Genomic DNA, 27769 nt, shown 5'->3' with positions numbered 1-27769 from the left:
AGGTTGCAGACACAGCTCAGATCTGGCATTGCTGCGGCTGTGGCATAGCTGACAGCTGAGGCTTTATTTGGCCTCTAGCCTGGGAACTTCCATGTGCCATGGGTGCAGCCCTAAAAAGACAAAAAAAAAAAAAAGAAAGAAAATAAAATTCTAGAAAAATAAGTGAAATTAAAAACTCAAAAGTAAGTTTAATGGCAGAATGGACACAGCTCAAAATTAGGTCAGTATACCACAGACAGAAGTGGAAAACATAAATGGTGGGTAGTGAAGAGACAAGGATGGAAAATTAAAAAAAAAAAAAAAAAAGGGAACACAAGATACGCATAAAAACATAACATACATGTAAATTCCAAAGCCACAGTGGAAAAGAGAAAATTGTTGCAAAAGCAATGTTAAAGAAATAATGCCTGAGAATTTCACAAACTAATGAAATATTATTAGCTACAGTAAATACAATAAATACAAAGAAAAGCATACTTAGACACATAGTCAAACTATAGAAAAGCAAAGATAAGTAGAAAATTTTAGTTGTCATGGAGAAAAGACTCACTGCCTTCAAAAGAACAACAAAAAGACTGACAGTTGAAACTTTAACAGGAACAAAAAGAGAACATCAGAATGTCATTAATACGCTGAAAAAAAAAACTAACAATTTAAAATTTTACACTCTTCAAAAATATTATTTCAGGAAAGCTTAAATTTTGAATAATAGAAGAAAAAGAAAGTAATCATGTGAACCCTCTAGCATGTGACAATTACAAATCTACCTATTTAAAGATAATAGAAAGTGTACAAAAACAGAAGCTAGCAGAAAATTTAATCCTCCAAAACTTCAACATAAGAGGTAAGACAAGAATTCTTGCTTTCTGGCCTGAAGGTGTTGCCCAGCTTCCACTGACAAAGCTGCAGAAAATGCTACTAGAAAACAACAGCCTTACCAAACAAAGTGCCAGAGATCATAGTTCACGGATACTAGAGCAGTGAGAAATCTAAAAGAGGAATTCCAGTGAGAATGAGAGCACTATAAAAGGAATGAAAAACTATATAAATACCATCCAAATCCCTGACTGGCATCTAAACTACACTTAAGGTAGGAGATACAAGGAGAGTGGTTGTAGAAAAGCAAGCAAAGACCAGCCAGTAGCACAAATGGAAATTAAGAAATCCTCAGGAGCAAGGAAGTAACACGGAAGGTTATTTCACCATCTTAGTTTAAATCCATGACTGCCAAATACACTACTGCAAAGTTCATATATTTCAACAGAAATTACTCAATATTAACCTAAAGTAGGTTTGATTAGGTTAAAGATGCATATTTTAATTATAAGAGGATCCATTAAAAACAATGCAAAGAGTTATATAGCTAAAAAGCCAGTAAGTGGAATACTTAAGAAAAATGTGATGAACTCAAAAGAAAGCAGAAAAGGAGGAACAGAGAAATCAAAAAATAGATAAGGCAAATTTAAAAAAAAAAGCAAGTGACAAAAAAAAAAAAATGGGGTTCCCATCATGGCACAGCAGAAACGAATCTGACCAGGAACCATGAAGTTGTGGGTTCGATCCTTGGCCTCGCTCAGTGGGTTAAGGATCCAGCATTGCCATCAGATGTGGTGTAGGTCACAGACGAGGCTCAGATCTGGCGTGGCTGTGGCACAGGTCAGCAACTATAGCTCTGATTAGACCCCTAGACTGGGAACTTCCATATGCTGCAGTTATGACCCTAAAAAGACAAAAGACAAATAAAATAAAATAAAAGCAAATGGCAGACCTAAATACAACAGTATCAGTGACATTAAATATAAATGGACTATACACTTCAAAATAAGGGCAGAGTCTGTCAAACAATAAAAAGCAAGAATCTAGTTTATGCCATCTGTGAAAGATGCATTTTAAATACAAAAACTCAGTTTGAAAGCAAATGAGTAGAAAAATGATACTCAAAGTGAACAGTAACATGAGAGCTAGAATATCTATATTAATGTCAAATAAAAGAATGTCAAACAAAATCAATGCCAAAGAAAAAAATTTCAGTATTGCTAGAGATAAACAGGAATACCTCATAACAACCAATCGAGTCAATAAGAGGATAAAAGAAATCCACATATGTATGCACCTAATAGCTTCAAAATTCATGAGGCTGAAACAAACAGAACTTGAAGTTAAAACAGAAAAATACACAATCTTTAATATAGTTAGAGAGTTCAAAATTCCTTTCTCAGAAACAAGCAGACAAAAAATCAGGATACAAAAGATTTGATTGACACTACACACTACCTTAACTTAATTGAAATTTATAAAATATACACTCAAAAACTGAATATGCATTTTTTTCAAGTGATGGAACATTCACCAAAATAGATCAAATGATCTATTTTGTACCATAAAATGTACCATAAAACAAGTCCTAACAGATCTGAAAAAATTAAAATCTCACAGAGTATTTCTCTGACCACAAAAGAATTAATTAGAAGTAAACAGACAAACTCCAAATACCTGGATATTAAATGATTCACTTCTGAACAACACATGGGTGAAAGAAGAAATCACAAAGGAAATTTTAGAAAATATTCTGACTAAACTGAAAATAAAAACACAACATATCAAAATTTGTGTCCAGTTAAAATAATGCAGAGTGGGAAACTGAGAGCTTTAAATTATTATTCTAAAGAAGAAAGTCTAAAGCCAATTATCCAAGCTCCTACCTTAGAAAACTAGAAAAAAGAGTAAATTAAACACAAAGTGGAGAAAGTTTAAACTCACCCTTCAAAACACTATTAAAAACTAATTAAGCAAATTATAAAATGAGAGAAAATATGTGCACAAATGTTTGACAGGATTTGTATCCAGCAAATGTATAATGAACTCTTAAAACGTAAGAGTAAGACAACTCAATTTTAGGGGAGTTTCTGTTGTGGCACAGTGGAAACAAATCCGACTAGGAACCACGAGATTGCAGGTTTGATCCCTGGCCTCTCTCAGTGGGTTAAGGATCCGGTGTTGCCGTGAACTGTGGTATAGGTCGAAGATGTGGCTCGGATCTGGCATTGCTGTGGCTCTGGTGTAGGCCGGCAGCTGTATCTCCCATTAGACCCCTAGCCTGGAAACCTCCATATGCTGCAGGTGCGGCCCTAAAAAGCAAAAAAAGAAAACAACTCAATTTTAAAATGAGTTAAGTATCTAAAAAGACAATTAACAAAAGAAGATGCATAAATGACCAGTACACACATGAAAATATGCTCCACAGCATCAGTCATTAAGAAATGCAAATTTAAAATGTAAACAGACTGAAAACATTCCCAAAAGGGCAAAGGCAAAGAACAAAATGAAACAATACCATGTGCTAATTATAAGAAATTCATAAGAACACAAAAAATCTGAAAATAAAATAATGGAATAAGATATGCTAAGCAAGCACTAACCAAAAGAAAGCTGTCATAACAATGCTAATAAAGGAAAAAATGAACTTAAGGCAAGAAGCATTACTAAAGACAAAGAGGGATTACATACTGATCAAAGGATCAAGCCACCAGTAAGATCCAACAATCCTAGATATGTATGCTAAAAATAGCATTAAAATATACAAAACAAAAATTAATGGGGTTCCCTGGTGGCTCAGTGGGTTAAGGATCTGGCATTGTCACAGCTGTGGCTTGGGTCACTGCTATGGCATGTGTTTAATCCCTGGCCCAGGAACTTCTGCATGACTCAGGCGTGGCCAAAAAATTAAAAAGTAATAAAACTAAAAGCAAAACCAGAAAAATCCAGAACCAAAATAAGAGACACCTTTCTTTATTACTAGAAAAAAAAAAAGCAGAGAAAAAAATTCATCAAGGATATAGATGATCTGAAACAACAGAATTTGCTTGACAGAACTGACATATGAAGAACAGTGCACCCACAACGGCAGAATCCACCTTCAGGTGCATGCCATTTTAACAAATGTGGTAACAAGCTGAGCCATAAAGCAAAACCCAACAAATTTGAAAGGATTCACAATTCAATATATTCTCCTATCAGAGTGTAATTACACTAGAAATCAAAAACAAAAGGTAACTATAAAATCATCAAATGTTCAGAACCTAAGGAATATACTTCTAAATAACCCATAGGTCGTAGAAGAAAGTACAATGAAAAGAATATATTTTAAACTGAAGAAAACAATAACATATCAATGCTTGCAATATGACAAGATACTCTGAAAAGAAAATGTCATTTTATGAGGTCAGCATAATGTTGATATCAAAACCTGGTAAGACATTATAAGAAAATTCCAAGTCAGTACCTCCTGTGAACATAGAAACATTCCAAACTAAGCATTAGTAGACCAATGCTAGCAATAAATTAAAAAGTTAATAACAGGGGAGTTCCCGTCGTGGCGCAGTGGTTAACGAATCCGACTAGGAACCATGAGGTTGCGCGTTCGGTCCCTGCCCTCGCTCACGATCCGGCGTTGCCGTGAGCTGTGGTGTAGGTTGCAGACGCGGCTCGGATCCCGCGTTGCTGTGGCTCTGGCGTAGGCCGGTGGCTACAGCTCCGATTCGACCCCTAGACTGGGAACCTCCATATGCCGCGGGAGCGGCCCAAAGAAATAGCAAAAATACCAAAAAAAAAAAAAAAGGTAAAACTATACAATCATCAATAAATGCAGAAAAGCCATGTGATAAAATTTAATACTGACTCATAATTTAAAAAAATATCCTAAGCATATTAGAATAGAAGGAAAACTCTTATAGGACAAAAGTCAGATTTTTATTTATTTATTTATTGGTCTTTTTGCTATTTCTTTGGGCCGCTTCCGCGGCATATGGAGGTTCCCAGGCTAGGGGTCTAATCGGAGCTGTAGCCGCTGGCCTACGCCAGAGCCACAGCAACGCGGGATCCAAGCCGCATCTGCAACCTACACACAGCCCACGGCAACACCAGATCGTTAACCCACTGAGCAAGGGCAGGGACCGAACCCGCAACCTCATGGTTCCTAGTCGGATTCGTTAACCACTGCGCCACAACGGGAACTCCACAAAAGTCAGATTTTTAAAAAGCTTATAACATACATCAGAATTAGTGATGAAATAATGAATGCTTTTCCACTAAGATCAGAAAAAAACAAAGCTGCCCACCGTTCACATTGTACTGAAGTTTCTGGCCATTACCGTAATGTTAAAAAAAAAAAAAAAAGAAAGAAAGAAAAAAGAAAGTACATGGAATGGAAAAGAAGCAATAAAGCTGTAGTTTTTTACAGACAACATAATCGTGTATGTAAAACCTAAAACAATCTACACAAAATTAAGTGAATTTAATAAGGTTGCTGGTTATAAAGTCAATTATCAAATTTATTTCTACAGAAGCAAGTTTATTTTTTCAATAATACTGTTTATAATAAAAATGTCAAAACTTAACAATAAATCTAACAAAAGGTCTAAGTCCTTTACAAAGAAAAAATTTCAAAACATCACTGAAAGAAATTAAAGAACATCTATATGAATTGACAAATATACCATCCATGGATTGGAAGACTCAATACTGTTGACAGTAGTCAAACTGATCTATATTTGATACATACAATTCCAATCAAAGTATCAGGCATGTTTTTGTACAGATGTGTAATCTGACAAACTGATTCTGAAATCTACGTGAAAAAGCAAAGGACCAAGAATAATAACCCAGTTAATATTGCAGAACATCGGAGGACAGAAATCAAGACATCAAGATATCAGACATTAAGATTCATTAGCTACAATGACAATGTGGTACTGGCTCGAAGATAACTAACAGGCCAATGGAATACAACAGGGGGTCCAGAAACAGACCTACATACAGCTTCCCACATTGATGAAAAGAGACACTGAAGTATAGCAGAGAAAAGATAACTCTTCAATAAACAGTTCTGAGTCTATTAGATACCCACATGGGAAAAAAATTATCTTGACCTCTTCTTTATATTTTATTTGACAAAACAATAAAACTTCTTGGAAATAAAACAGGAAACAGCCTACTGAAATATGCAAAAGTTTCTTAATCAGAACACAGAATGCACTTAAGTAGAGGGAAAATTTCAGACTGTAGTACATTAAAATCAGGAAATTCTTGATAGAGTCAATCAACAGCCCATTTTTTAGGAACCTCTTAATCTATGCAGTCTGATAATTCACTTAATTCTACTTACATAACATTCAAAGAATAATGCTTTTGTAAGCGAATATCTTGATTTATAAAATTAAATCCATAAAAATTCATAAGAAACTCAGATAATAGTAATTTTCCAATAGTTAGGACTTTTAATAACTACTGAAAACTCAATAAAGAATCAAATACAATTTGAATTTAATATTAAAGTAGCATTGTTTTCAGTCATTTTTAAAATGCAGTTTTACTTCCAATGTAAATCCTACTAATAACATGCAATTATCACAGGTGATTAAAAATAGCAGGCAGGCATGAAGTGACCTGTTAAGCAGACAAGAACAAAGCCAACTTAAACCACAGTAAAGGCCTAGAGCTTCCCATGATGGCTAGCAAAAATAAGCCATCTGTTGCAACAAAAATAATCTGAAAGATACAGTAATAAGACTGCACTTCTGCCGTTTATTTAAACGGTAAAAATTCAGTTTGACTCAGCCAGAATTATAGCTACAACAGGATGAACCTTTCTTCAACTGGGGAAAGACTGCTACACATCATCTTACTTATGCAAAAAGCCTCCTTAGTTCAGCAAAACAAAGGAGAGGAGTAAAATAAAGATAGCAATAGCTTCCAGAAGGCACAGACTTAAAAAGGTATTAATGAATAATCATATACAGTCCAACTCTCATTCTCGTTCATGCCAAATCTTAAGACAACACCTATTTATCTTTTACTATGTGAAGGACACTGTGTATTCTCAACTACTAAACATTTTACCTTTGCAGCAAGCTCTAGTCCAATTTTGTCAGCTTCAGCCTCCAGCGTTCTACTATATGGTCTATCAAATATAAACTAAGAAGAAATAAGAAAGAAAAGTTCCATTAAGACTATTTCATAACAAAAGGAGCAACATCATGAGATTTTAAAAATTTATCACACGGAGTATCTAGGACATAGTTTTTATGCTCTCCATGATTAACAGTTAAAGAACACCAGAGTATAAAAGAAAGTGCAGCCTTTATTTCCTCCATTAGAGATTAATATTTTAAAAACATAAAAAGAATAGGAAAAAACTACACCTACAAACTTCTGGAGAGTCCACAGTATCATACAGAGTATTTCTATTTTTCCAATTATACTCTCCACTTGCTAGGTAGAGGATTCCCTAAGAAAGCTTATTGACACAGGCTTTTAATATGGCCAAGGAACATTCTGATCTTGCAGTTTGGAAAGAAAATTGAAAAAATATAGCTATATAATAGCCACTGACACTACTAAAGGATTTATTTCAGTTAGAGAAATAACCATATAGCAGAATGTTCTTATTTTGATATATTATCTTAATTTCTTAATTTCCTCTGTTTTCTAATTATTGATTAGTTAGGAAAATGGACTTTTCTTCCAACTTCAATAAAAAAATACAAATAGATATAACTTTAATTGTCCTAATTACTTGTATTTATGTGAACGCTTTCCAGTTAAATTCTAATTTTCAGTAAGTACTAAAACTTTGTAGACGATAGATCAATAGACAGGATTTTTGAGAAAAGGACTATTAACTGGAGAAGCAATTATTCAGAGGTAGCTAGCTACACGTCAGCAATGGCTAGAAATAATATAATCGACTTAATCCACCATACATGGCCATTAGATATGACCTACTTCCTTCTAGATCATGTCTGTTTCAAGTTGTTGAACTCTATTAAACAGTGTGTTTGCTCTCCATGAACAGTCTGCAGGTGTCCCAATACATCTACTGGTAGTATAACTGATTAAAAACATTGGCTTTAAAAACAGAAAAACTTATGTTCAAGCCCAAATGCCAACATTTATTAACTATGAGCTCTGGGCTAATTTTTTAACCCCGCTAAGCCCAGTAGCATCATATGTAAAATGGAGCATTAAGAGTACCAAACCCCTAGAGTTGCAGAGAGGATAAAATGAGCAAACAATAATAATAACTCCTATTTATTGAGTCCTTACTTTGTAGCAGGTACTGTACTAAATGCTTTGTCAGTGGTTCTCAACTGGATGTGATTTTGTCCCTCAGGGACATTTGGAAATGTCTGAAGATATTTTTGATTGTCACAACCGATGTTGAGGAAAAGAGAGGAGAGCTACTGGGGGGTAGAGGCCAGATGTACACAGGCATCTAGATATTTAGAGGCTACTAAACATTCTGCAACGCAGAGGACAACTCTCTATAACAAAGAATCATCAGTCCAAAATATCAATCATGCTTATATTGAGAAATCGTGCTTTAAATGCATCATTAAACCCATACCCATGTTTTGAGTTAGCCACTATTATTATCCAAATTTACAAATAAAGAAACTGAGACCTCTAATAAGTAATCTGCTAAAATTCTACAGAATTTAGGTCTAAGAGAGTTTAAATTCAAATGCAGATCCATCTGATCGGAGCTGGTATTCTTAACCCCTGTACAAAATTAATATATAGTGTTTATCCTAGTACCAAACATATAGTAAGTACTCAATAAATGTTAGCTACTATGGTTATTACTAACAGCTCTAAAAACCCTACCTGGTAGTGCTCTATTAGGGCTGTTACATTACACCAAAACAGTTAAGGGAGGGCCCCTACTTCTTCCCTTCTCCGACCAAAAAAAAAAAAATTTCAGCACTTCCCCCTCAATAACTTTACTACCAGCATCCCCCTCTGCTCTCCAGTCACAAAAAGAGAAATATTTCCTTGTCACCAATATTGGGAGGGGCCTTGATTTGGTGGGGGAGGGTTCAAACAGAAGTAATCCTTACTTCATTTTCAGTTTTTTTTTTTTTTTTTGCTTTTTTAGGGCCACACCCGCGTCATATGGAATTTCCCAGGTTAGGGGTCGAATCAAATTGAATCAGAACTACAGCTGCCGGCCTACACCACAGCCAGAGCAACGCGGGATCTGAGCTGCTTCTGCCACCTGTACCACAGCTCATGGCAGTGCCGGATCCTTAACCCACTGAGCGAGGCCAGGGATCCAACCCGAATCCTCATGGATCTTAGTCAGATTCGTTAATCGCTGAGCCACAAAGGGAGGTCCTCAGTTCAACTATTAAAGAATTGTACCAATGTAGCAGGATTATCACGTATGTCAAGGGAGAAACAGCTTTAAGTTATCTTCCTTATAATCTAATCTTCTGATTACATTACCAAAAAAAAAAAAAAGCAATCTATTGATAAATGGGAAAAAAAACTACACTACCTTCTTTGACTTCCCAGCATATTAATGATAAAAATAAAATTTAAATATGAGATTCTATATAACCTAAGCAGTAACCATTCCTTCTTTTTCCCTTTAAGAACTCTTATTTCACTATAAATGAAACCAAATGATATGGCAACACTGAATAAAAGACTTATTCAATTTCAAAAGCAATTTGTCTAAAAGAATTTTACATGTTAGATTTAAACAGCACCCAGATGGCACTCTTGATGGGTGCTCCACAAATCACAGAATAAACAAATAACAGATTGTTCCTAAATAACCAAACCTCCTAGGACAAGAGGAAATATTTGATGAAAGATGTAAAATAAAATAATTAATCTTAGTTAACAAAGCAATTATCAAGACTGCAAGAACGACTTTCGGTGGTGTACTGTTCTGAACAAAATGTGGAGGATTCGGCATATTTTATCAGATGACTACTCATTATATCTAAGTACTAAAGAAAAGTTAACACCGAATAAGACTGTCCCTTCAGGAGTTCCTGTTGTGGCTCAGTGGGTTAAGAACCAAATGTAGTCTCCATGAGGATGCGGGTTTGATTCCTGGCCTTGCTCAGTGGGTTAAGGATCCCGTGTTGCTCCAAGCTGCCTCACAGATGCGGCTTGGATCCAGTGCTGCTGTGGCTGTGGTTCAGGCAGCAGCTGCAGCTCTGATCTGACCCCTAGCCTAGGAACTTGTACGTGCCAGGTGCAGCCACTAAAAAGACTGTCCTTTCAATATTTTTCAGGCAATATTACTTTAACGGGGAGTGAGGAAGTGAGGTAGGCAAGCAGCTTCTGCCAACCCTGTGCCCATTAAAGTTTACAGGTTTTAAGAGTTCTCCACCAAAATGCAAATATTTGGGGGGAAGAAGAGTCATCCAGTGAGTACACCACCGTTACTGAGAAACAAAAGCGTACAGTTTGAAGATAAAGCAACAGAAGGAAAGAAAGGTTTTGTGACTGGGTTTTCTCTCTGTAAGAACAATAACTATGAAAAACAACAAAACAATTATAGTAGCCACAAGCTGCTAAGTCCTTCTAATTCATCTAGCTCCATCATTTGAGAAATCCAATATTTTCTAATTTGAAAGCTCACACCCCCTAGAAATAAGAAAACCTAAGACACTAAAAATTAGTACCGATATTTTGCAATAAGATTCATGACAAGATGTGAAAACACCTCAGGTATTTTTTGCTTTATAGTAATATTAAAATATCCTCACCACAGGCCACTGAACATTCAAGTTATTGTCTCAGACTTACCTCTTGCAATTTAGACTGTATCCACTGGCCCAAAAGGGCCAAACTATCCCGAGGACAAATGGCCCAAATCATTGTGAGAAAAATCAGACCTAGGAAATCCAGTAAATGAACCAAGCTAGCCTTTTCTGCCTGAGAAAAATCAAAACAATGAAAATTACACTTAATAAATTTAGACAGTACATGCTTACATTTTCTAGTTCATCGTGTGTAATAACATGAAATAATTAGATGTGTTTAACTGAACTTCACCAAGTAAAACTGCAAGTTCTTTTTCTTCTGTGTGCTTTATCCCCTCCCAGTCTGCTTCTTCCATCTCTTACAAATTTACGTTCATTCCATTCATTCATTCATTCAACTAACATACACTTGAGCCATTACCATCATTCAGACACAGCGATAGGTTCATTAACCTGCAGTTTCTTATATTAAGAAGCACAATAACCTTGCAAAATAGGTACAATTGTTCCCTATTTTTTAGATAAACTAAGATGAAGCAAAGTTAAAAGAGGTGCCCAAATTCATACAGCTATTAGCAAAAGAACAAAGGAAATCAAATCCAGGAAGCTACAGTTTCTAATAGTCATTAAATCTTTCTAAAAAATCAAATACACATGTTTACTATGCTTATACTTTTGGGCAAAGACCAAATACTGCCCAACATATGAAGCAATTAAAACAAGGAACAATTCAGAAAAATACCAGAAATTTATTTTAAATAAATGTCTTTTGGACTTCATGATCTAATCTATGAGGATTTATGCAAGTGTACAATTTTATCAGCCTAGGACTAGGAAATTTAGTTATATGATTTTCTTGTAATTACTTACAGCAGGTAGTCAAAAAAAAGGTTTCACTTAAAATTGTTTTGAGTAATAATATCTTAATACAAGTTTAATGCACTGGATTATTCACTGCTTACAACCAAAGCTGATTAATAAATGTTATTGTAATACTGATACTGAAAATACAGGAATCATTACTTGAATGTATGAAACATGGCTGACAATTGAAAATGATCATCCAGAACACTTCTTAATATAATCCACCCTTGCAAAGTGTTCTTCACTTCATTGTAAGAACTATGATTCATGAAAAACAATTACGGAATTATTTTAGCACTAAAGAGTAGAACTCCAAATGACGGAAGTCATTACAGAAGAGAAAGTTCTTATAATGAATTAATAAACAATATAATTGCTATTACATAAGCCTAAGAGACCCCAAAATTTTTTAAATCTATATTCATGTAATAAATAATGAAAATAACAACAAAAGGCTAGACCTAAGCAAAATGGAGACTCCCAAAAGAGAAAACAGTGTTAACAATGTCTAAGACCTCTAACAAAGAAATATTAACAACTATTTCCTATTTTTAAGGCTGTGATTTGCTTTTCATGTCTCATCTAATTATTGTTCTTGCAATGAGATGATAACATTAGGCCAAATAAGGCACTGATCTAGATGTCAGAAAAATTAATGTACAGACATTACATTTAAAAGGTGAAATGAACACCTTTTAAATACTACAAGTGGCTAAAATTGATTGATTTTGCAGTTATGAAGCCATTTCTAGAAAAACATAATGTATTTCTACTGCTCAGATTTATTCTTCTATGTATCTGCTTAAGGAAAACATTTCAAAAATTTTTCCTGTAACTTAGAAGAAATAAAGTAGGCAATTACTATTCATGCTCCAGAATAGCACAACTCTGGCCCACTTCATCTTAGTAATACTCTAAGGTAGAGAGAATCTGAGATGACTTTTAGAGGGATTAATAACATTTTCATTTCCACTTGAAGCTAATATTACTTGCAGTTCTGATACAGTATTTCACAATCCTTTCACTATTTACCTTTGTGTTTTCAGTTAGAAAATATACCTTTCTCTAATCATGTGGACAAATGAGCCAGGCATATTTTTAATGAATAAAAATAAAACTATGACTAAACAAATATACTATTTTTCCAGATTCGTACCAATCAAACAGATGCGTATTCACAAGAGCATAAATCAGCCTGAACCCATGATCTACCAGAAGAGTACTGCCAACAACCAGGTAGCTGTGGTAAAGGAGGCAGCACTGGACTTACAGACAGAAGACCTTGGTTAAAGTCCCAATTCTGCCAGCTTGGGACATTAGTCATGTTACTTAGGGTCCTGTTAAACAGAGAACTCTCGTATATAACACAGGAATATTAAATACCTAACCCACGAGGATGGTAATCAAATTACGAATGAGAAGTATGTATTAAAAAGCTCAGTAAACTGTAAAATGGCAAGGTATTATTATTATTATTACTCTGCATTAATTATATGGCATATTATTCTAGACATTTTCCAAGATACTCTAAGCTATCCTCTGAGGATGAATAAAAAAGCAAGAAAACTGATCTACCACTTAAATAGTAACATCACTTTCTTACAGTTAATGTTCTGACTAGATTACAAGTACGTTAATAATTATGAAATGTTTAAAATCTAATTTGAAATAATTAGAGGTTGAGAATAATTACTTTTTAGCAAAAGAGACAGGTGATAAAAACAGTATTTAAGAGAAACACTAATTATTCAGTATCAAATACTAAAGACCATAAAAATTCTCAAAATTAGCCAATGATACTTTTTCATGTAACAGAATAAATCAACTGCTAAAAACCAAAATTCTATCATTAAAAAAACCTGAAAAAATTTAGTTCTCTCAACGATTTAACTTGCTAAATAACTTCAAAGCAGTATTCTAACTGAACATTTATTTGAGGTACTTACAGCATGCCCGAGTACTGCATGTGCTATTTCATGGCCCATAAGGAAGGAAAGCTGATGAATATCAGTCACACTATTTAAAAGCCCAGTGAAGAGAAACACTTGTCCATTCTGCATCATGAAGAAAATAATATTAACAATTAGAACGCCATAAAAGGCAAGGACTTTAAATGTAACAATTAAAAATTAGACTGGGGAACATTGACTTACTGGAAGCACAAAGGCATTTATATCTGGGGAATCAACCACATGAATAACCCAATTGATCTCAGAGATCCCTGGAATATCTTTATTGCATTCAATTAAATGATGAACCACTTCTTTAACAGTCAGGTATCGGGCGTCTTTCTCAGTTAGCATGTCATTTTTAAATTCTTCCATCCACTGAAAGATTAAAAAGAAAAGTAGTCTTTAAGAGAGTGTTAGCTCTACAAAATGTTTCTTTTGCTTTAAGGAGAGTTATATGGCTACTTATTGTTGAACATTTTAATTTTTAATTATGTAAAAACCTGCATATATTAAATAACTCAATTTTTTTCAAATTTGAATTATTCATGCAAAAGCGATCTGGTTTCTTGCAAATGGAATAAATTCTAATAACTAGGATTTTTCATATGCATTGGTTGAAATAAAAATGTCATTCTTCTTTTCTGGTAGCCCATAAACAAATGAAATGCTTAAATATGATTTCTACTTTCCTATTTAAGAAAACAAAAAAACATTGACTAGAGAAATGAAGATTTCATGTAAGAAACTAAAATACAAAAGAAAATTACTTTCATAACATGCTAACATAAAAATGTTAAACATCTACCAAAAAAGGACACTTCATTAATTTTAAAGTGTTTATTCACATGGATTGAAAGGAAATTACTGAAATTTTAGAACTAATGGGCATAACATTTTCTCTATACCATGCCAATTAAAACTAACCACCACATGAAGACACTTTTTCTGAAGCTATATTCATGACAGACTCTTTCAAGTATACTTAGAAAATTAAAGATATTCTGAAAATATCAAATTTCCATAAAATGTATAATTTCTTTCACATATGAATCAGGACATTTGTCACCTTCTTCCTTGAGATGCATTAAAGATAGATGATCTTGTGGAATATGAATTTAAAAATCTTTATCTTGATTAGCATTTTTAAAAGCACAAGTCACCAACGTAAAGTGTCTAAAACAAAACCACTGAAGTACTTATAACAAACAATATATGTAACTATAGTACTTTATAATAATCCTATAAGGACATGTGTTTGAATTTTCATATCAAGCAGGTTACATTTGTAGTTTAAAAAACAAGAAAAAAGAATACATACATCTACATGCATATAATTTTTTTAAGTTTCTTAGTGATATAAATGGTAGAGGCTGCACTAATTTAATAGCAGGCCTTTCTAAATCTTAACACCTTCCTCAAACTTGCTTCCAACTAGACTAGTCTAAGAAACATCTCAAATCTCTGTATAAACTCTGTATGTAAGAGTTTGGTTTTATCTTTATTAAACTTTTTAGTGAAAAACCATTGTTGTTTTTGTTTTCATGGTAATTAACTCTCCGCTGACAAACTCAGAAGCCTAATTAAAGTAAAAATATATAAAGACTGATATAAAGACCTAACCAGGACAAAGCTGTCAAGTGAGGCTACATAAGACTTCAATTCAACAAACATTCATTGAACATACACAGACAGACCTTAGAGATGTTTTGAGTTTAGTTCCAGACCACCACAATAAAGTGAGGATCTCAATAAAGTAAAGCCACATGAATTTTTTTGGTTTCCCAGTGCATATAAAAGGTATATTTATACTATACTGCAGTCTACTGTGTTCAATAGCACTGTCTAAAAAAAAAGTGTACATATTTAAAGAATCCTAGCTAAAAAATGCTAACATCATCTAAGCCTTGAGTGAGTCATAATCTCTTTTGCAAGAGTAAAAGATCACAGATAATAGATCACTGTAACAAATGTAAAAATAATGAAAAGTTTGAACTATTTATTGCAAGAATTATCAAAATGTGACAAAGAGATATGAATTGCAGTAAGCATATGCTGCGGGAAAAATGGTGTCAACAGACTTGCTCAATGGAGGATTGCCACAAACCTCCAATTTTTAAAAATGCAGTATCTGCAAAGTGTAATAAAGCGAAGCATAATATAATGAGGTTTGTCTATATCGTATATGTGCTAAGCACAAGAGATAGAAAGGTGATTTGTCCTCTAGGAACTCACTACTGGTAAAAAAATGTTTTGAGTTTATACTTTCTAAGGAGTTATAGCTTTTGAATTCCAACTTTACTTTGCATTCAAAAAATATAATCAATTGCCAAAAGTGAAGTCTGAGGGGGAAAAAAACCATCTTATTCTACTTTATTTTCAAGGTACAAAAATTCAAATTATAGATACGTGTATTCAAAAAAAATATATGCTAAGCATTACTTTGTACAGTGTGCCAGTAATTAAGATAAAATGAGAAACAGACAGGGTCTCCGACCCCATGAAGCTAGTGTCGCAAGGAGACAGATCAGGAAGTAAATAATTATGCAAATAATTATGTCAGCCTAATGGTGTTTTAAAAGAAAAGTACAATATGCAAACAGAAAATAAAAGAGACCTAAGCCCAATATGGCCAAGCACTGAGCACAACTACAAGTGACTTATTCATAATTCAGTCTATGACAGATACCCCCTAGAGTCGGATGTAGCCACCCAGCCTAACCCAGTCAGGATAATCAAGGCAGGCTTTCCTGAGAAAGCGATATTCAAAGTGACATGCGTTTAGCAGGAGTTAGCTGGGTGAACGAGAGGAAAGGCATTGGAGGCAGTAGGAATACTAAGTATGCAAGGTCTGAGGCCTTTTGGAAAAAAATGCTAATTTCCTATGAGAGATTAAAATTAAAAAGTAGTTTATCTCTCCATAATTGAGAAACTTTCCTGCTTTGAGTATGACATCAAGCAATCTAATTAAAAACAATTCTTACTACTTACTGCTTCATATTCCAGTTCTGATAAAAGTCTGAAATGTTCTTTCCCCAATAATAGTAGTTTGCTCCTTCCTGTGACTGGACTCACTTCCAGGTGAGTAAAATAAAACACTACAAAGAGCAATCCAAAACTACTCAAACCAAGGAATAGCTTCCATTTATTCTTCCTCACACTTTCTTTAAATAGTTCCTTCTTGTTAGGAGGAAGTGCCCGCCACCATTTCCTTATGCCCCTAGAGCAAAAAGAAAAATTCAAAGTTCTGATAATAGAATCAGTACATATCGCCGAAACTTAAAGCACACACCAACAGTGTTTCTGCTCAAATACCTAAATTGTTATATTCCTTTGTATAGATGGTTTTTTCAGTTTATAAAATTCTTAGCTAAATGATGGAAAATTAATCAATTATACACAGCTATAGCTACAAATGCTAATGCTCATTGGAATTTTGTTATTTTAAAGGTAACTGCTAAATGAGAAGCTATTTGACTGCAACTACCACTAGTTAACATTTATTGACTGCTTACCCCATTCAGAGTACTCTTTTAATTGCTATACGTCATCTCATTTACTCTTCCTAATAACCCCGTTACAGAAGGTAAAATTAACATTGAGAAGTTACACAACTTGCCCAAGGTCACAGAGGTCATGAGGAAAACCAAGCAAGGAAGGCAATGTGCTGTAGGGATAAACTGCCTGAATAAACATCTGAGGGGATTATGGCAGAATAAATCTGTACCTTTCACCAGCACTTCCCCGCTGCTCATCAGACATCTGGCACAGTCTGCTAGTACTTCAGCAAGGTACAAGGGAAACTATCTCAGCCATCATTTTAGAAATAAATATTGCTCAGTAGAGAAACTCCACGAACCCCTCAAGAACATGGCAAAGGAGAGGTAATAAGAGCATAAGCACTGGAGATAAGGAAATGAGAGATTTTCTAGATAACATCTGAGGGGGTCCAATTCTGCCAGGCAGCAATATAAATATACTCTCTGCTGCTTATCAGGGTCAGAGACATTTTGACAACCAGCAGCGTTTTCAACACTGGGACAAAAACTTTTCCCCGTGAGTTCATCTATGAAATTACAACAAAAATTTAAAACATATATATCACTCTCTTGACAAAATTTATTTCATAAAATAACTTCAAGTCATTTGTTAAGTAACACATCTCATATGCCTTTAAAGTGTTTCAACCTAAAAAGACTAAACTATGAAGTATGCTTCTTTCCAATTTAAAAGTTTATGATATTCTTTGTTTAAAATGTATGAAAACAGGAGTTCCTGTCGTGGCTTAGCAGAAACAAATCTGACTAGAATCCATGAGGACACAGGTTCAATCTCTGGCCTCACTCAGTGGGTTAAGGATCCGGTGTTGCTATGAGCTGCGGTGTGGGTCGCAGATGCAGCTCATTATAACTATTCGGCTATAACTCTGAATCAACCCCTAGCCTGGGAATTTCTATATGACACAGGTGCAGCCATTAAAAAAAAGACAAAAAATAAAATGTATGAAAACATATCCTAAAAGAAAAGTCTAATTGTGGTTTACAATTAAGAACAACAACAGAAAGTTAAAAATAAGTAATTTACAAGAATAAAAAAAGCTAATGGCCCAAGAATTTGGGCTGAGGTGTGACAAAGATTTTCTCCTCCACCAAACTCTACTCAAGACTCCCCTGACCTCTTTTTCAAGTAAGCCTTGACTTCTGGACTCCTGGGTTCATAACCTGCATGGTTCAATTTTAGCAAGAATTCTGCTAGGTCAATTCAGCCAGCATCTCCCATCCTCTATATCTGATCACTCTTGACAGCTAATCTGTTCCTTATCATTCATTATCCCCAAGGTGGTCTGATCACCTTCTGCCTTCAGCGAGAACCCTGGTAGGTCAGTTTAGGTAGAATCTCCCTTGCTCCTGATTTTTCCTCTCTGTAATCTTCCCTCCACCAAGCCTCACCCTGCCTGCTAGCCCATGCTGTATTCAGAACTGACTTTGATTCTTTACTGAGGTCTCTCTTGACCTACTGCAAAAGTTCTGAATAAAATCTGTTTTTACTGCTGTTTTTCACTGTTTTACTAGTTTAACTAGTTCACCCTTCTTTGACAGTTACTTAAATTCCAGTTAAATTTGCTGCATATTTTCTCAGTGCCAGTGCCTAATCATAAAGAACAATGAGGTTCTTGATTTTTCAGAAAAAGAAAATTGGGTTGGTTAGTATGGAAGTAAGAAGGCACTTCATAGTTATCAAACATAAGAAAGCTTCATAAGGAAACAACGCTTAACTTTACCTTTCTTAAATGTTCACAGAGCAAAAAAGAGAAAACAGGCTTAATTATGAAAGGGAGGTTTAAATAAAATATGAAGTATTATTTAGTTGCAAAAACATTATTATAAAGGCTCACCAAGGGAAAATAAAGATTTGCTAGAAACAGAATAGAAAAATAAATACTAATTAAGAGTTACCTTGGCTAGGAATGAGCCCTTTCTTAAATAAACAAAGTTTTTTGGTTTCATGACCCACTGCCTCAAATTCCATGAACTAAAGTTTCTAAGTACTTTCTTATATATGAGCTATAAGAAACATTTCTGATTCTTGTAATCATAAATAAGATATTTTCAATAGTGTCTACACAAGATATATGAGAATAGGAGTTCCCGTCGTGGTGCAGTGGTTAACGAATCCGACTAGGAACCATGAGGTGGCGGGTTCGGTCCCTGCCCTTGCTCAGTGGGTTAAGGATCCGGCGTTGCTGTGAGCTGTGGTGGAGGTTGCAGACGCGGCTCGGATCCCGCGTTGCTGTGGCTCTGGCGTAGGAAAGTGGCTAAGCTCCGATTCAACCCCTAGCCTGGGAACCTCCATATGCCGTGGGAGTGGCCCAAGAAATAGCAAAAAGACAAAAATAAATAAATAAATAAATAAATAATGCTAGGGAGAAGCTTTTGGAAAAAAAAAGATATATGAGAATAATTTTTTAAAAATCACATTTCTGTACTATATGCGGTAAATGATTTCAAGATTATTAAACCATACATAACAAAACTAGGTAGAACTAATGGTTTAGAAACTTAATTCTGAGCTAATTACGGGAGAAAAATCTAGTAAGTTTTCTTTAAAAGTGTACTTTTACTGATATTTTTAAATATAAGTTTATTTTTCACAAAGCATTTTACCTGCCCACAATGATTGCAAGTAGTTTCTGCACTGGTTTAAGAATCATTAACAAGAGAGGAACTGGAGCAGCGTGAAACCGCGGAGAAGTGTGGAAACTCCTTACGTCTCTTGTGGGTAAACAGTTTAGAAGGCGAGATACTGAAGGAGTAGGAACTACTGGAACACCTTTCATCCTTAGCTGTCTTGAAAAAGAGTCATTCCATGCAGGTCGTTTGCGGGTAATCATCCAAATTCCCTTACTTTTGGTGTCCAAAAGGCATCCTGCTCTTCTGTTAATAAAAGTCCGATAGAAATCAAAGTTTTCAGGCAGAAAAGCCAATCGATCACCCTGATTAATTCTCAGGCCTTGAGATTTATTCACTATATGGTTAATTTTCACTTGATGACAGTCCCGTAGGGTTACAGCTAGTGTGTTACATTTTTTCCAGTTGGTCAGTAAATTAAATTGGAAGAAAACACAGTTTCTAGCAGCAGACTGCAGTCCACAGAGGAAGCTCATCTTTGTTACACTTGATTATCTGCAACACAAAATATAAACTATAAATATCTAAGCAAAACACTTTATTTACCAAACTGGGAAAAAACACCTACAAAAACGCTGTTCTTCCTTTAGCACATCTCTAAATTACCTTGGGTTTCCACTTACTACCCTTGTAGCAACGCCTCTTAGCAATAAAAACCAAAGAAGTTTTACTTTACTTTTTTTTACTCAATAACATGTACTTTGAAAACTTGGATTTTTTTTTTTCTTCTTTCCAGCTTTCGTTTTTAGTTAGGGGAGTCTATTTTTATTTTAACAGCTAAATTATCTGGGGAATAAGAAATGGATTAAACAGAAACAGCATTAAGTTTCAATAATTGGCAGTAATGGGGGAAAGAGTATTTAAGGGAATAGTAAAATCTAAGAAAATGTATTTTTTTTAAATAAAAACTTTGTTCCTTCCCAATATAATACTGGCACTTCTGATTTGGGGCAGGATGGAGTAAGAGGGACCATGCTTAGTCACACGACAAAAACAACTGAAAAACAGAATATGAAGACCTAAACAGACATTTTCCCAAAGATACACAGATGGCCGACAGACACATGAAAAGATGCTCAACATAGTTAATTATTAGAGAAAAGGAAATCAAAACCATAATAAGGTACCACCCCACCATCCCACAGTGGTCTGGATGGCTATCATCGACAAGTCTACAAATAGGAAGTTCCCTCTATGGCATATATATACACACATTAAAAAAACTGAATCACTTTGCTATACATGAAACTAACAGAGTATTTTTAATCAACCATACTTCAATTTAAAAATAAAACAGCAAGTGCAACAATGGCTTTGACATTCTGGACCTTAGGCAATGAAGAACAGTCATCCCTGAGAGGTGGGAAACAGGTAGGGTGAGCACTACGGCTGCCCCCAGCTTGCTACTACCTGGAGAGAGCTTCCAGGCCACTATGCCAAAAAGAGAAAACTAGCACAGCCCAGGTTCCCCTAAATCAAAGAGATGAAGCTGAGAATTCAAGTAGACCACAGTGGCAAGAGCTCAGAGCAGAGGACAGGTGGAAGGAGAGTTGCACAGAGAAACAACTCCAGAGATGTGCAGAAAACCCACCTCTGGTATTGAGCTAAATCCTGATCAGGGCAAACGTGTCTAAGATTACTCCTGAAGCTGAGAAAGACCACCTTTGATGCAGGTCAGGAACAATATGCAGGGCTCACACAGTGCAGCGTAGAGCGCCTGCTTCCACCCTTCAAAGGGAAAACCTTTTAATTCACAGGGCACTGGGTAGAGTACTCAGAGGGTTCTGCCTCAACATTAGGGAAAAATGAGTCCTAGATTAAAAGCTGCTCTAATCCTACCTAACAAAGATTAAAAGCAACACTCAGAAAGATCAAATTGTTTCTAAGTAACTTAAGCACATTCTAGAAAAAAAGCTCAAGAACATGTATAAGAATATAAAAATATCTACCACATAACAAAGTACAATTTATAACTTAAAATTTCCAGGCATGCAAGAAGCAGGATAGTGATCCATGCTTATGAGAAACATCCATCATTATAAACTAACTCCTAAATAATACAAGTGTGATCCATGATTATGAGAAACATCAATCATTACAAAATAACTCCTAAATAACAAAGGAGACAGTATTAGCAGACAAGGTATAGTGAATAGTTGAATAGTTATTATATTGCATATTTTTAAGAAGTTAAAGGAAAGTCTGAGCATGTTATATAGTGACATGGAATATATTTTTTCAAAAGGGCTTCACTAAACTTCTATATAAGAAAACTACAATGTCTTAGATGAAAATTACACTGGATGAGACTAGCACTAGTACCAGATTAGACATTGCAGAAATAAAGACTTTGAACTTGAGAAATCAATAAATACCATCCAATACGAAATGCACAGAGAAAACAGCCTTTAAAAAATGCATAGAGCAAAAAAAAAAAAAAAAATGCATAGAACAGAGCTCCCCTGTAGTGTAGTGAGTTAATGATCTGGCTTGTCCCTGAGAAGGCACAGGTTTGATCCCCAGCCCAGCGCAGTGGGTTAAGGATCCTGTGTTACTGCAGGTGTAGCACAGGTTACAGTTCCAGCTAGGATTCCATCCCTGACCCAGAAGTTCCATATGGCACGGGTGCAGTCGAAAAAGAAAAAAAAATGCAGACTATTAATGACATGTGGGATAATTCAAGTGACCTAATATATATGCAATTGGATCCTAAAAGAAAAAAAAAAAAAACAACTTGAAAAAATAATGACCAAAATTTTTCCAAATCTGATAAAACCTGTAAAACCCACAAATTTAAGAAGTTTAACAAATCATATCCTCAGGAAACACAAAGGAAACCACTCCAAGGTATATCAAATTTCTCAAAAATCAATGAAAGAGAAAATCTTAAACCTGACACCTTAGATTAAATGGATACATTCCTTGAAAGATACAAATTATCAGAGCTTACTCAAGTAGACATAAACTGAATAGCACTATACTCAATCTTTGAAAGTGAATCTGTAGTTAAAAACCTTCCCACAAGGAAGGCTTCAGAACCAAAAGACTTCACTGGGGAATTCTACCAAACATTTAAAGAAGAATTATTAATAACTCTACACAAACCCTTCTGGGAGATTAAAAAGGAATAGTTTGCAATTCATTTCATAAGACCAGCATTACCTCGAAGCCAAAGACAGATTCAAAAAAAAAAAAAAAAAAAAAAAAACTACAAGAAGACTATAGAGTAGTATCTCTCATGAACATCAATACAAAAAAAAATCTTAATAATATTTTAGGAAATCTAATTCAATATATTAAAAAGACAACACATCATGACATAGTTAGGTTTGTCCCAGGAATGCAAAGTTGAATCAAAATTCATAAACTAATCAATGTAACTCACCCTGAAAGTGAATTACCTCAAAAAAGAGAACACAACATGATCACCACAAAAGACACAAAAAAATTTTTGATAAAATCCAACATCCATCCCCGATTTAAAAACTCTCAGTAAACTAGTACGTCTACAGAAAACTGTAGCCAGCAGCATATTTATTGATGAAATGCTATACTTTCCTCCTGAGATCAGGACCAAGAAAAGGATGTCTGCTCCCACTACTTCTATTCAACATTTTACTGGAGATTATAGTCGGTGCAATAGAATTAAATAAATGCATACATGACTAAAGAAATAAATGGCATTCAGACAAGAAATAAAGAAGTAAAAGGGTCTTTACTCCTAGGTAACATGATTGTATATTGATAAAATCCAAAAAAATCTACAAAAAAAAAAACAACCCTTAGAATGAGTTTAATGTGGCAGAATACAAGAGCAATACACAAAAACAATTTGATTTCTGTATTAGCTAATGAGAGAAGTGAGACCCATACATAGGAAAAAAAAAATGTACAGGAAAAACACTACTCTCCCTCCCAAAAACATACTCCATGATTCCAGCTCTATAATATAAACTACAGAAAATGCAAACTAATTTATAGTTATGGAGAAATCAGAGGATAGAGAGGTAAATATAAGGGATTACAAAGTTTGAGGGACAAGTAAAATATTCACTACTGTGACTGTGGAGTTGTTTTCACAGATATACACCTACGACAAAACATATGTACAGTTTAAGTGTGTCCAATTTATTGTATATCAACTATACATTATGCTATTTTTAAGATTATACTAAAATGAGACAACTTAACATAATTTCTGAACTTAGGTTAGATCCTAGTGTGAAAGAAAAAAATTAGCTTTAGAAGACAACTGGGACTAGTGTAATAATTTGAATATGAATTTGCCTTTAGGTTATAGGTTATCACTTATTTTATTAAATGATATGATGTGGTTATGTACATGAATATCTTACACATGAAATACCTGCTAAACTCTTCATGATGAATAAAACTTTCAAATTTTATAGTAAAAGTATATACACATAGTACATAAATACAGTAAAATGTTAATCTTTGTACCTACGTGGTGGTTCTATATGTGCTCATTAAACATTTTTTCAGTTTTCTGAGTATTTCAAAAGCTTCATAATAAAGGGGGCAAATACATAAACCTAACGCAACCTCGACTAATACAATATTACCTGGAAAGATGCTTCAGAACATCAGTTTTCACAAATAGTATTATTTATACATCAAACTATTTGAAAATTACTCAATTTTTAATATACTTTATAATTCTGCCCTTGCATTTTTAATGTATAATGTGAATAAAGGATGTGCTAAGTAAACATTAACTCTTAGTTAACCCTTTTAAAATTACTGCCAAGTTTAAATCAGTAGAGTCCAAGCTGATATATAACAGTTGACTTTATTGACAAGATACTTTCTAGTTTTCTTTTCCTTTCTTGAACACAGCTGAAAAGTGATAAAATATTTTAAGCCTGGAAATCATTTTAAAATTAGTATTTGAGGAGTTCCCGTCGTGGTGCAGTGGTTAACGAATCCGACTAGGAACCATGAGGTGGCGGGTTCGGTCCCTGCCCTTGCTCAGTGGGTTAAGGATCCGGCGTTGCTGTGAGCTGTGGTGTAGGTTGCGGACGTGGCTCTGGCGTAGGCCGGTGGCTACAGCTCCGATTAGACCCCTAGCCTGGGAACCTCCATATGCCACAGAAGCGACCCAAAGAAATAGCAAAAAAAAAAAGACAAAAAAAAAATTAGTACTTGAGCAGCCAGTAAGACTTTTTCATTGGCTGGGTGGCATGTGAATTACAGAAGCAGCATAAAATTCAATCCTTAACTGCAAGCTGAGTGGGGAAAAAAAAAGCACTTTAGTAAGACTATTAGGGGATACTAAAATACAGTTTCTCATTAACTGATAAGTACTATGAAATTTAAAAAATTAAAGGTTATCCATGAATAGCAGAATAGTTCAGAAAGGCAATTACTATTTTTTTTATGGCATTTGGGCAAATGTAGAAAAAAAAAATTTGTTTTTTTTAAGAGCCACACCCGTGGCTATGGAAGTTGCCAGGCTAGGGGTCCAATTAGAGCTGTAGCTGCCGGCCTACACCACAGCTCACAGCAACACAGGATCCTTAACCCACTGGGTGAGACCAGGGATCAAACCCTCATCCTCATGGAACCCTAGTCGGGTTCATTACCACTGAGCCACGATGGGCCCTCCAGAAGAAAAACTGTTTAAAGATTTATTTCAAATAGGAAAGTGTACTTAAGGCAAATATAGAATGTCTTCTACTAGAAGTCAAAACTGTACAAATGACACAAATACACTCTTTCACTGAAGTAAACAAGCTTTGGACACTTATCCAACCACACTCCCTTTTCATAAGTGCACTCCACAGCCTCAATTTAGAGGATAGGCCTAGACTGCAATGTTTACGCCTACTGACACACAGACTCCATTCAGTTTTTGATCTCTGAATTACATTATTCACTCATTCACTAAATATCCCACCAGTGCCTATACTACACACCATACCACAGAAAACAAGAGACTAAAATCTCCGCCCCATTTGCAAAAATAGCAATACTAAATTATGCTAGCATACATATACAAATATAGGTAAATCTAAAGGAATATTCACCAAACCATTCGCAGTGGTTATTTTGGGTGGCAGGATGACAGCTTTAAGGGATTTAGTATTTCCATCTTATATATTTCTGTGCTGTTTAAATTTTTACAGGATGTGTTCTTACTTTTGTAAGCCCCAAACCAATAAAGGCAACTATATTTGTAATTTCCATTGGTTTCCATAAGATTCAATAAATGCCTGCATAACCAGGCCCCTCAAAATAATAACACCTCCCACCCCTCCTTCACCCATTTCTAAGCTCCAGACTCACTGATTTACTTACACCTCTCAGAGAAGGAAAGCTCTCATCTCTGTCTGTGCACAACTATTTACGCTGCTTACCTCCGCTCATATGACAAGCAAACTCCTGCTCATCCCTCATGGCTTACGTATTATTTTTAAAAAGTATTATACTGACACAGAAGGTAGAAGCAGAAGCCCCAAACACTGTATGTATTACGTATGTAAGTAAAAATCTGTTCATTTATACCATCAACAAGTGTCAGTGAGAACAGAAATAGTGCCTGTTATTTTGTAATCCCTGCTTTATCCTTAAGAAAGGGTAAAGAATGGGAGAAGAAATCTATTTATACATCTTCAAAGAGCCAATCACTCAACTACACAGAGCAAGAGAGAACCAGGCCTGACACATCCTCTTCAAAGAACTGGAGATCAACAAACATAGCTGGCAGACTTCTAGGATGACTAAATTAATAATGTGAGAAAATTAAACAATTTGGATTGTTAGCCTTTAAGAACATTTCAGATCCCTAATTCTTTAAGTACCATCTCAGAGTGAGCAAGTACGGCACTCACTGGCACTCACAGCTGAAGCCTGGAAGACAGTTTTAACAACTCTGCTGAAAATGACTATTTTTTCTCTGGTTTCTATGGAAACAGCTGTCAGATTGGCAAAAATGGGACATGTGCTTTTAAATAATCATTCAAGCAAAGTACACACATGACGGAAGGCTTAAAAATAATAATAATAATAAATTGGAAGGCAACAGACTTGGTTCTTAAGCTTCCAAATGTCAGACGGCACCCAGACACCATGGCTGAGGATGAGGGATATGACCTTATAGAGAGGAGTACATAGCACTGGTTGGAGTCACCACAGCTGATCAACCCATGAATTCCCAATGAAGTATTTTCATCTCCCTGGATTAAAATTTCTCATTGACGACTGCATGGCACAACACAACTGTTGCTCCACTTTACCCAGGCAAGTGACAACATTTAAAGCGCATAAAAAAAGTTTTTTGTAGACAAGTTCATGAAAGAATTATTTAAATTTCCTGCAACTGTTTAGACAGGGAATTTTCTATCTTTCCTTGTAGGGTTTAAGCAGGAAAACTTTTCTCTACTTTTAAGAGGGAGGAGGTAAAAGAGAGAGACTAAGTCTCATGATGCCTTAAGGGGTTGGAAGCGGTTTTCCCTGGGTGAAGGTGTCACTGTCAGGCGCAAGATACTGCGTTAATACAAAACACAACTTTCAAAAGGGGCCGCTAATAAGGAATGGCTGGGAGGAGACGGAGGTAGTCTTGCTGAAAATGCAGCCACCTGCCAACTTGCAACCCTGGAGCAGCCTGGGGTCCGGCACTTCACCCCAAGAGGGGAACCCGGCGGGAGCATGAGGCTTTACTCCTACCGGCTCTTTCACACTCGCCCTTCCCTCCACTCCCACCCCGGCACCCCGCGTCCCTCCCGCACCCCAGGCCTCGCCACCCCAACCCCGCATTCCGGGTCCCGGCTCCTCACCCCAGCGCCCCCTTCACGGATCTCCGCACCCCAGCTCCCGTACTCGGCCCCCTCCCCTGGGCCCGGCCAAACTCGTAAAGACGAGGCAAAGGCGTCCCCACCAGGACAGACCGTAGCAGGCACCAAAGCAAGGACTCCACCGACCCGGCCTAGGCGCAGGCGCACACCCCTCCGAAGAAGCCCCGCCCCTTCACTTCCTGCCCTGGGATCGGACCTGAGCCCTTCTTGCTCCGCCCACACAGGGCAGTCAATACCCCCGCCCAGAGTCGTCGTCTCCGCGGGCTCGGGATCAGGCCTGAACTGTGGCGCTCTAGTGCCTCCGCGTGGTCGGCGGGGGGACATGGCCCTGGGCTGGATTGCTGGCCTAGAAACATCTTGACTTACTCGTGTCTTGGAAGCTGACCTGGTCC

At 35.8% G+C, this 27769-nt stretch overlaps 1 protein-coding gene across 3 annotated transcripts in view; it reads right to left on the bottom strand.

The window, feature by feature from the left end:
* Nucleotides 1-27526, bottom strand: part of OMA1 (OMA1 zinc metallopeptidase) — a 69253-nt gene extending 41727 nt beyond the window's left edge. Inside the window, exons 1-7 of one of the 3 annotated variants that reach the window (XM_047788896.1) lie at nt 27471-27526; nt 19540-20058; nt 16367-16595; nt 13580-13753; nt 13373-13480; nt 10606-10734; nt 6898-6972 (exon numbers count right to left, since the gene is read on the bottom strand). In XM_047788896.1, the coding sequence (XP_047644852.1) occupies nt 6898-6972; nt 10606-10734; nt 13373-13480; nt 13580-13753; nt 16367-16595; nt 19540-20039 (1215 nt within the window). In that variant the 5' untranslated portion in view covers nt 20040-20058; nt 27471-27526. Of the gene's footprint in view, nt 1-6897; nt 6973-10605; nt 10735-13372; nt 13481-13579; nt 13754-16366; nt 16596-19539; nt 20059-27359 lie in introns of all 3 variants that reach the window. The other 2 variants (XM_047788897.1, XM_047788895.1) reach the window with 2 other exon arrangements.
* Between the last annotated feature and the right edge of the window lie 243 nt (nt 27527-27769).

The sequence above is a fragment of the Phacochoerus africanus genome, chromosome 8, assembly GCF_016906955.1.
Source record: "Phacochoerus africanus isolate WHEZ1 chromosome 8, ROS_Pafr_v1, whole genome shotgun sequence".
Taxonomy (NCBI): Eukaryota; Metazoa; Chordata; class Mammalia; order Artiodactyla; family Suidae; genus Phacochoerus; species Phacochoerus africanus.
The sequence above is the reverse complement of the archived record's forward strand: the minus strand, read 5'-3'. Positions and strand labels throughout refer to the sequence as shown.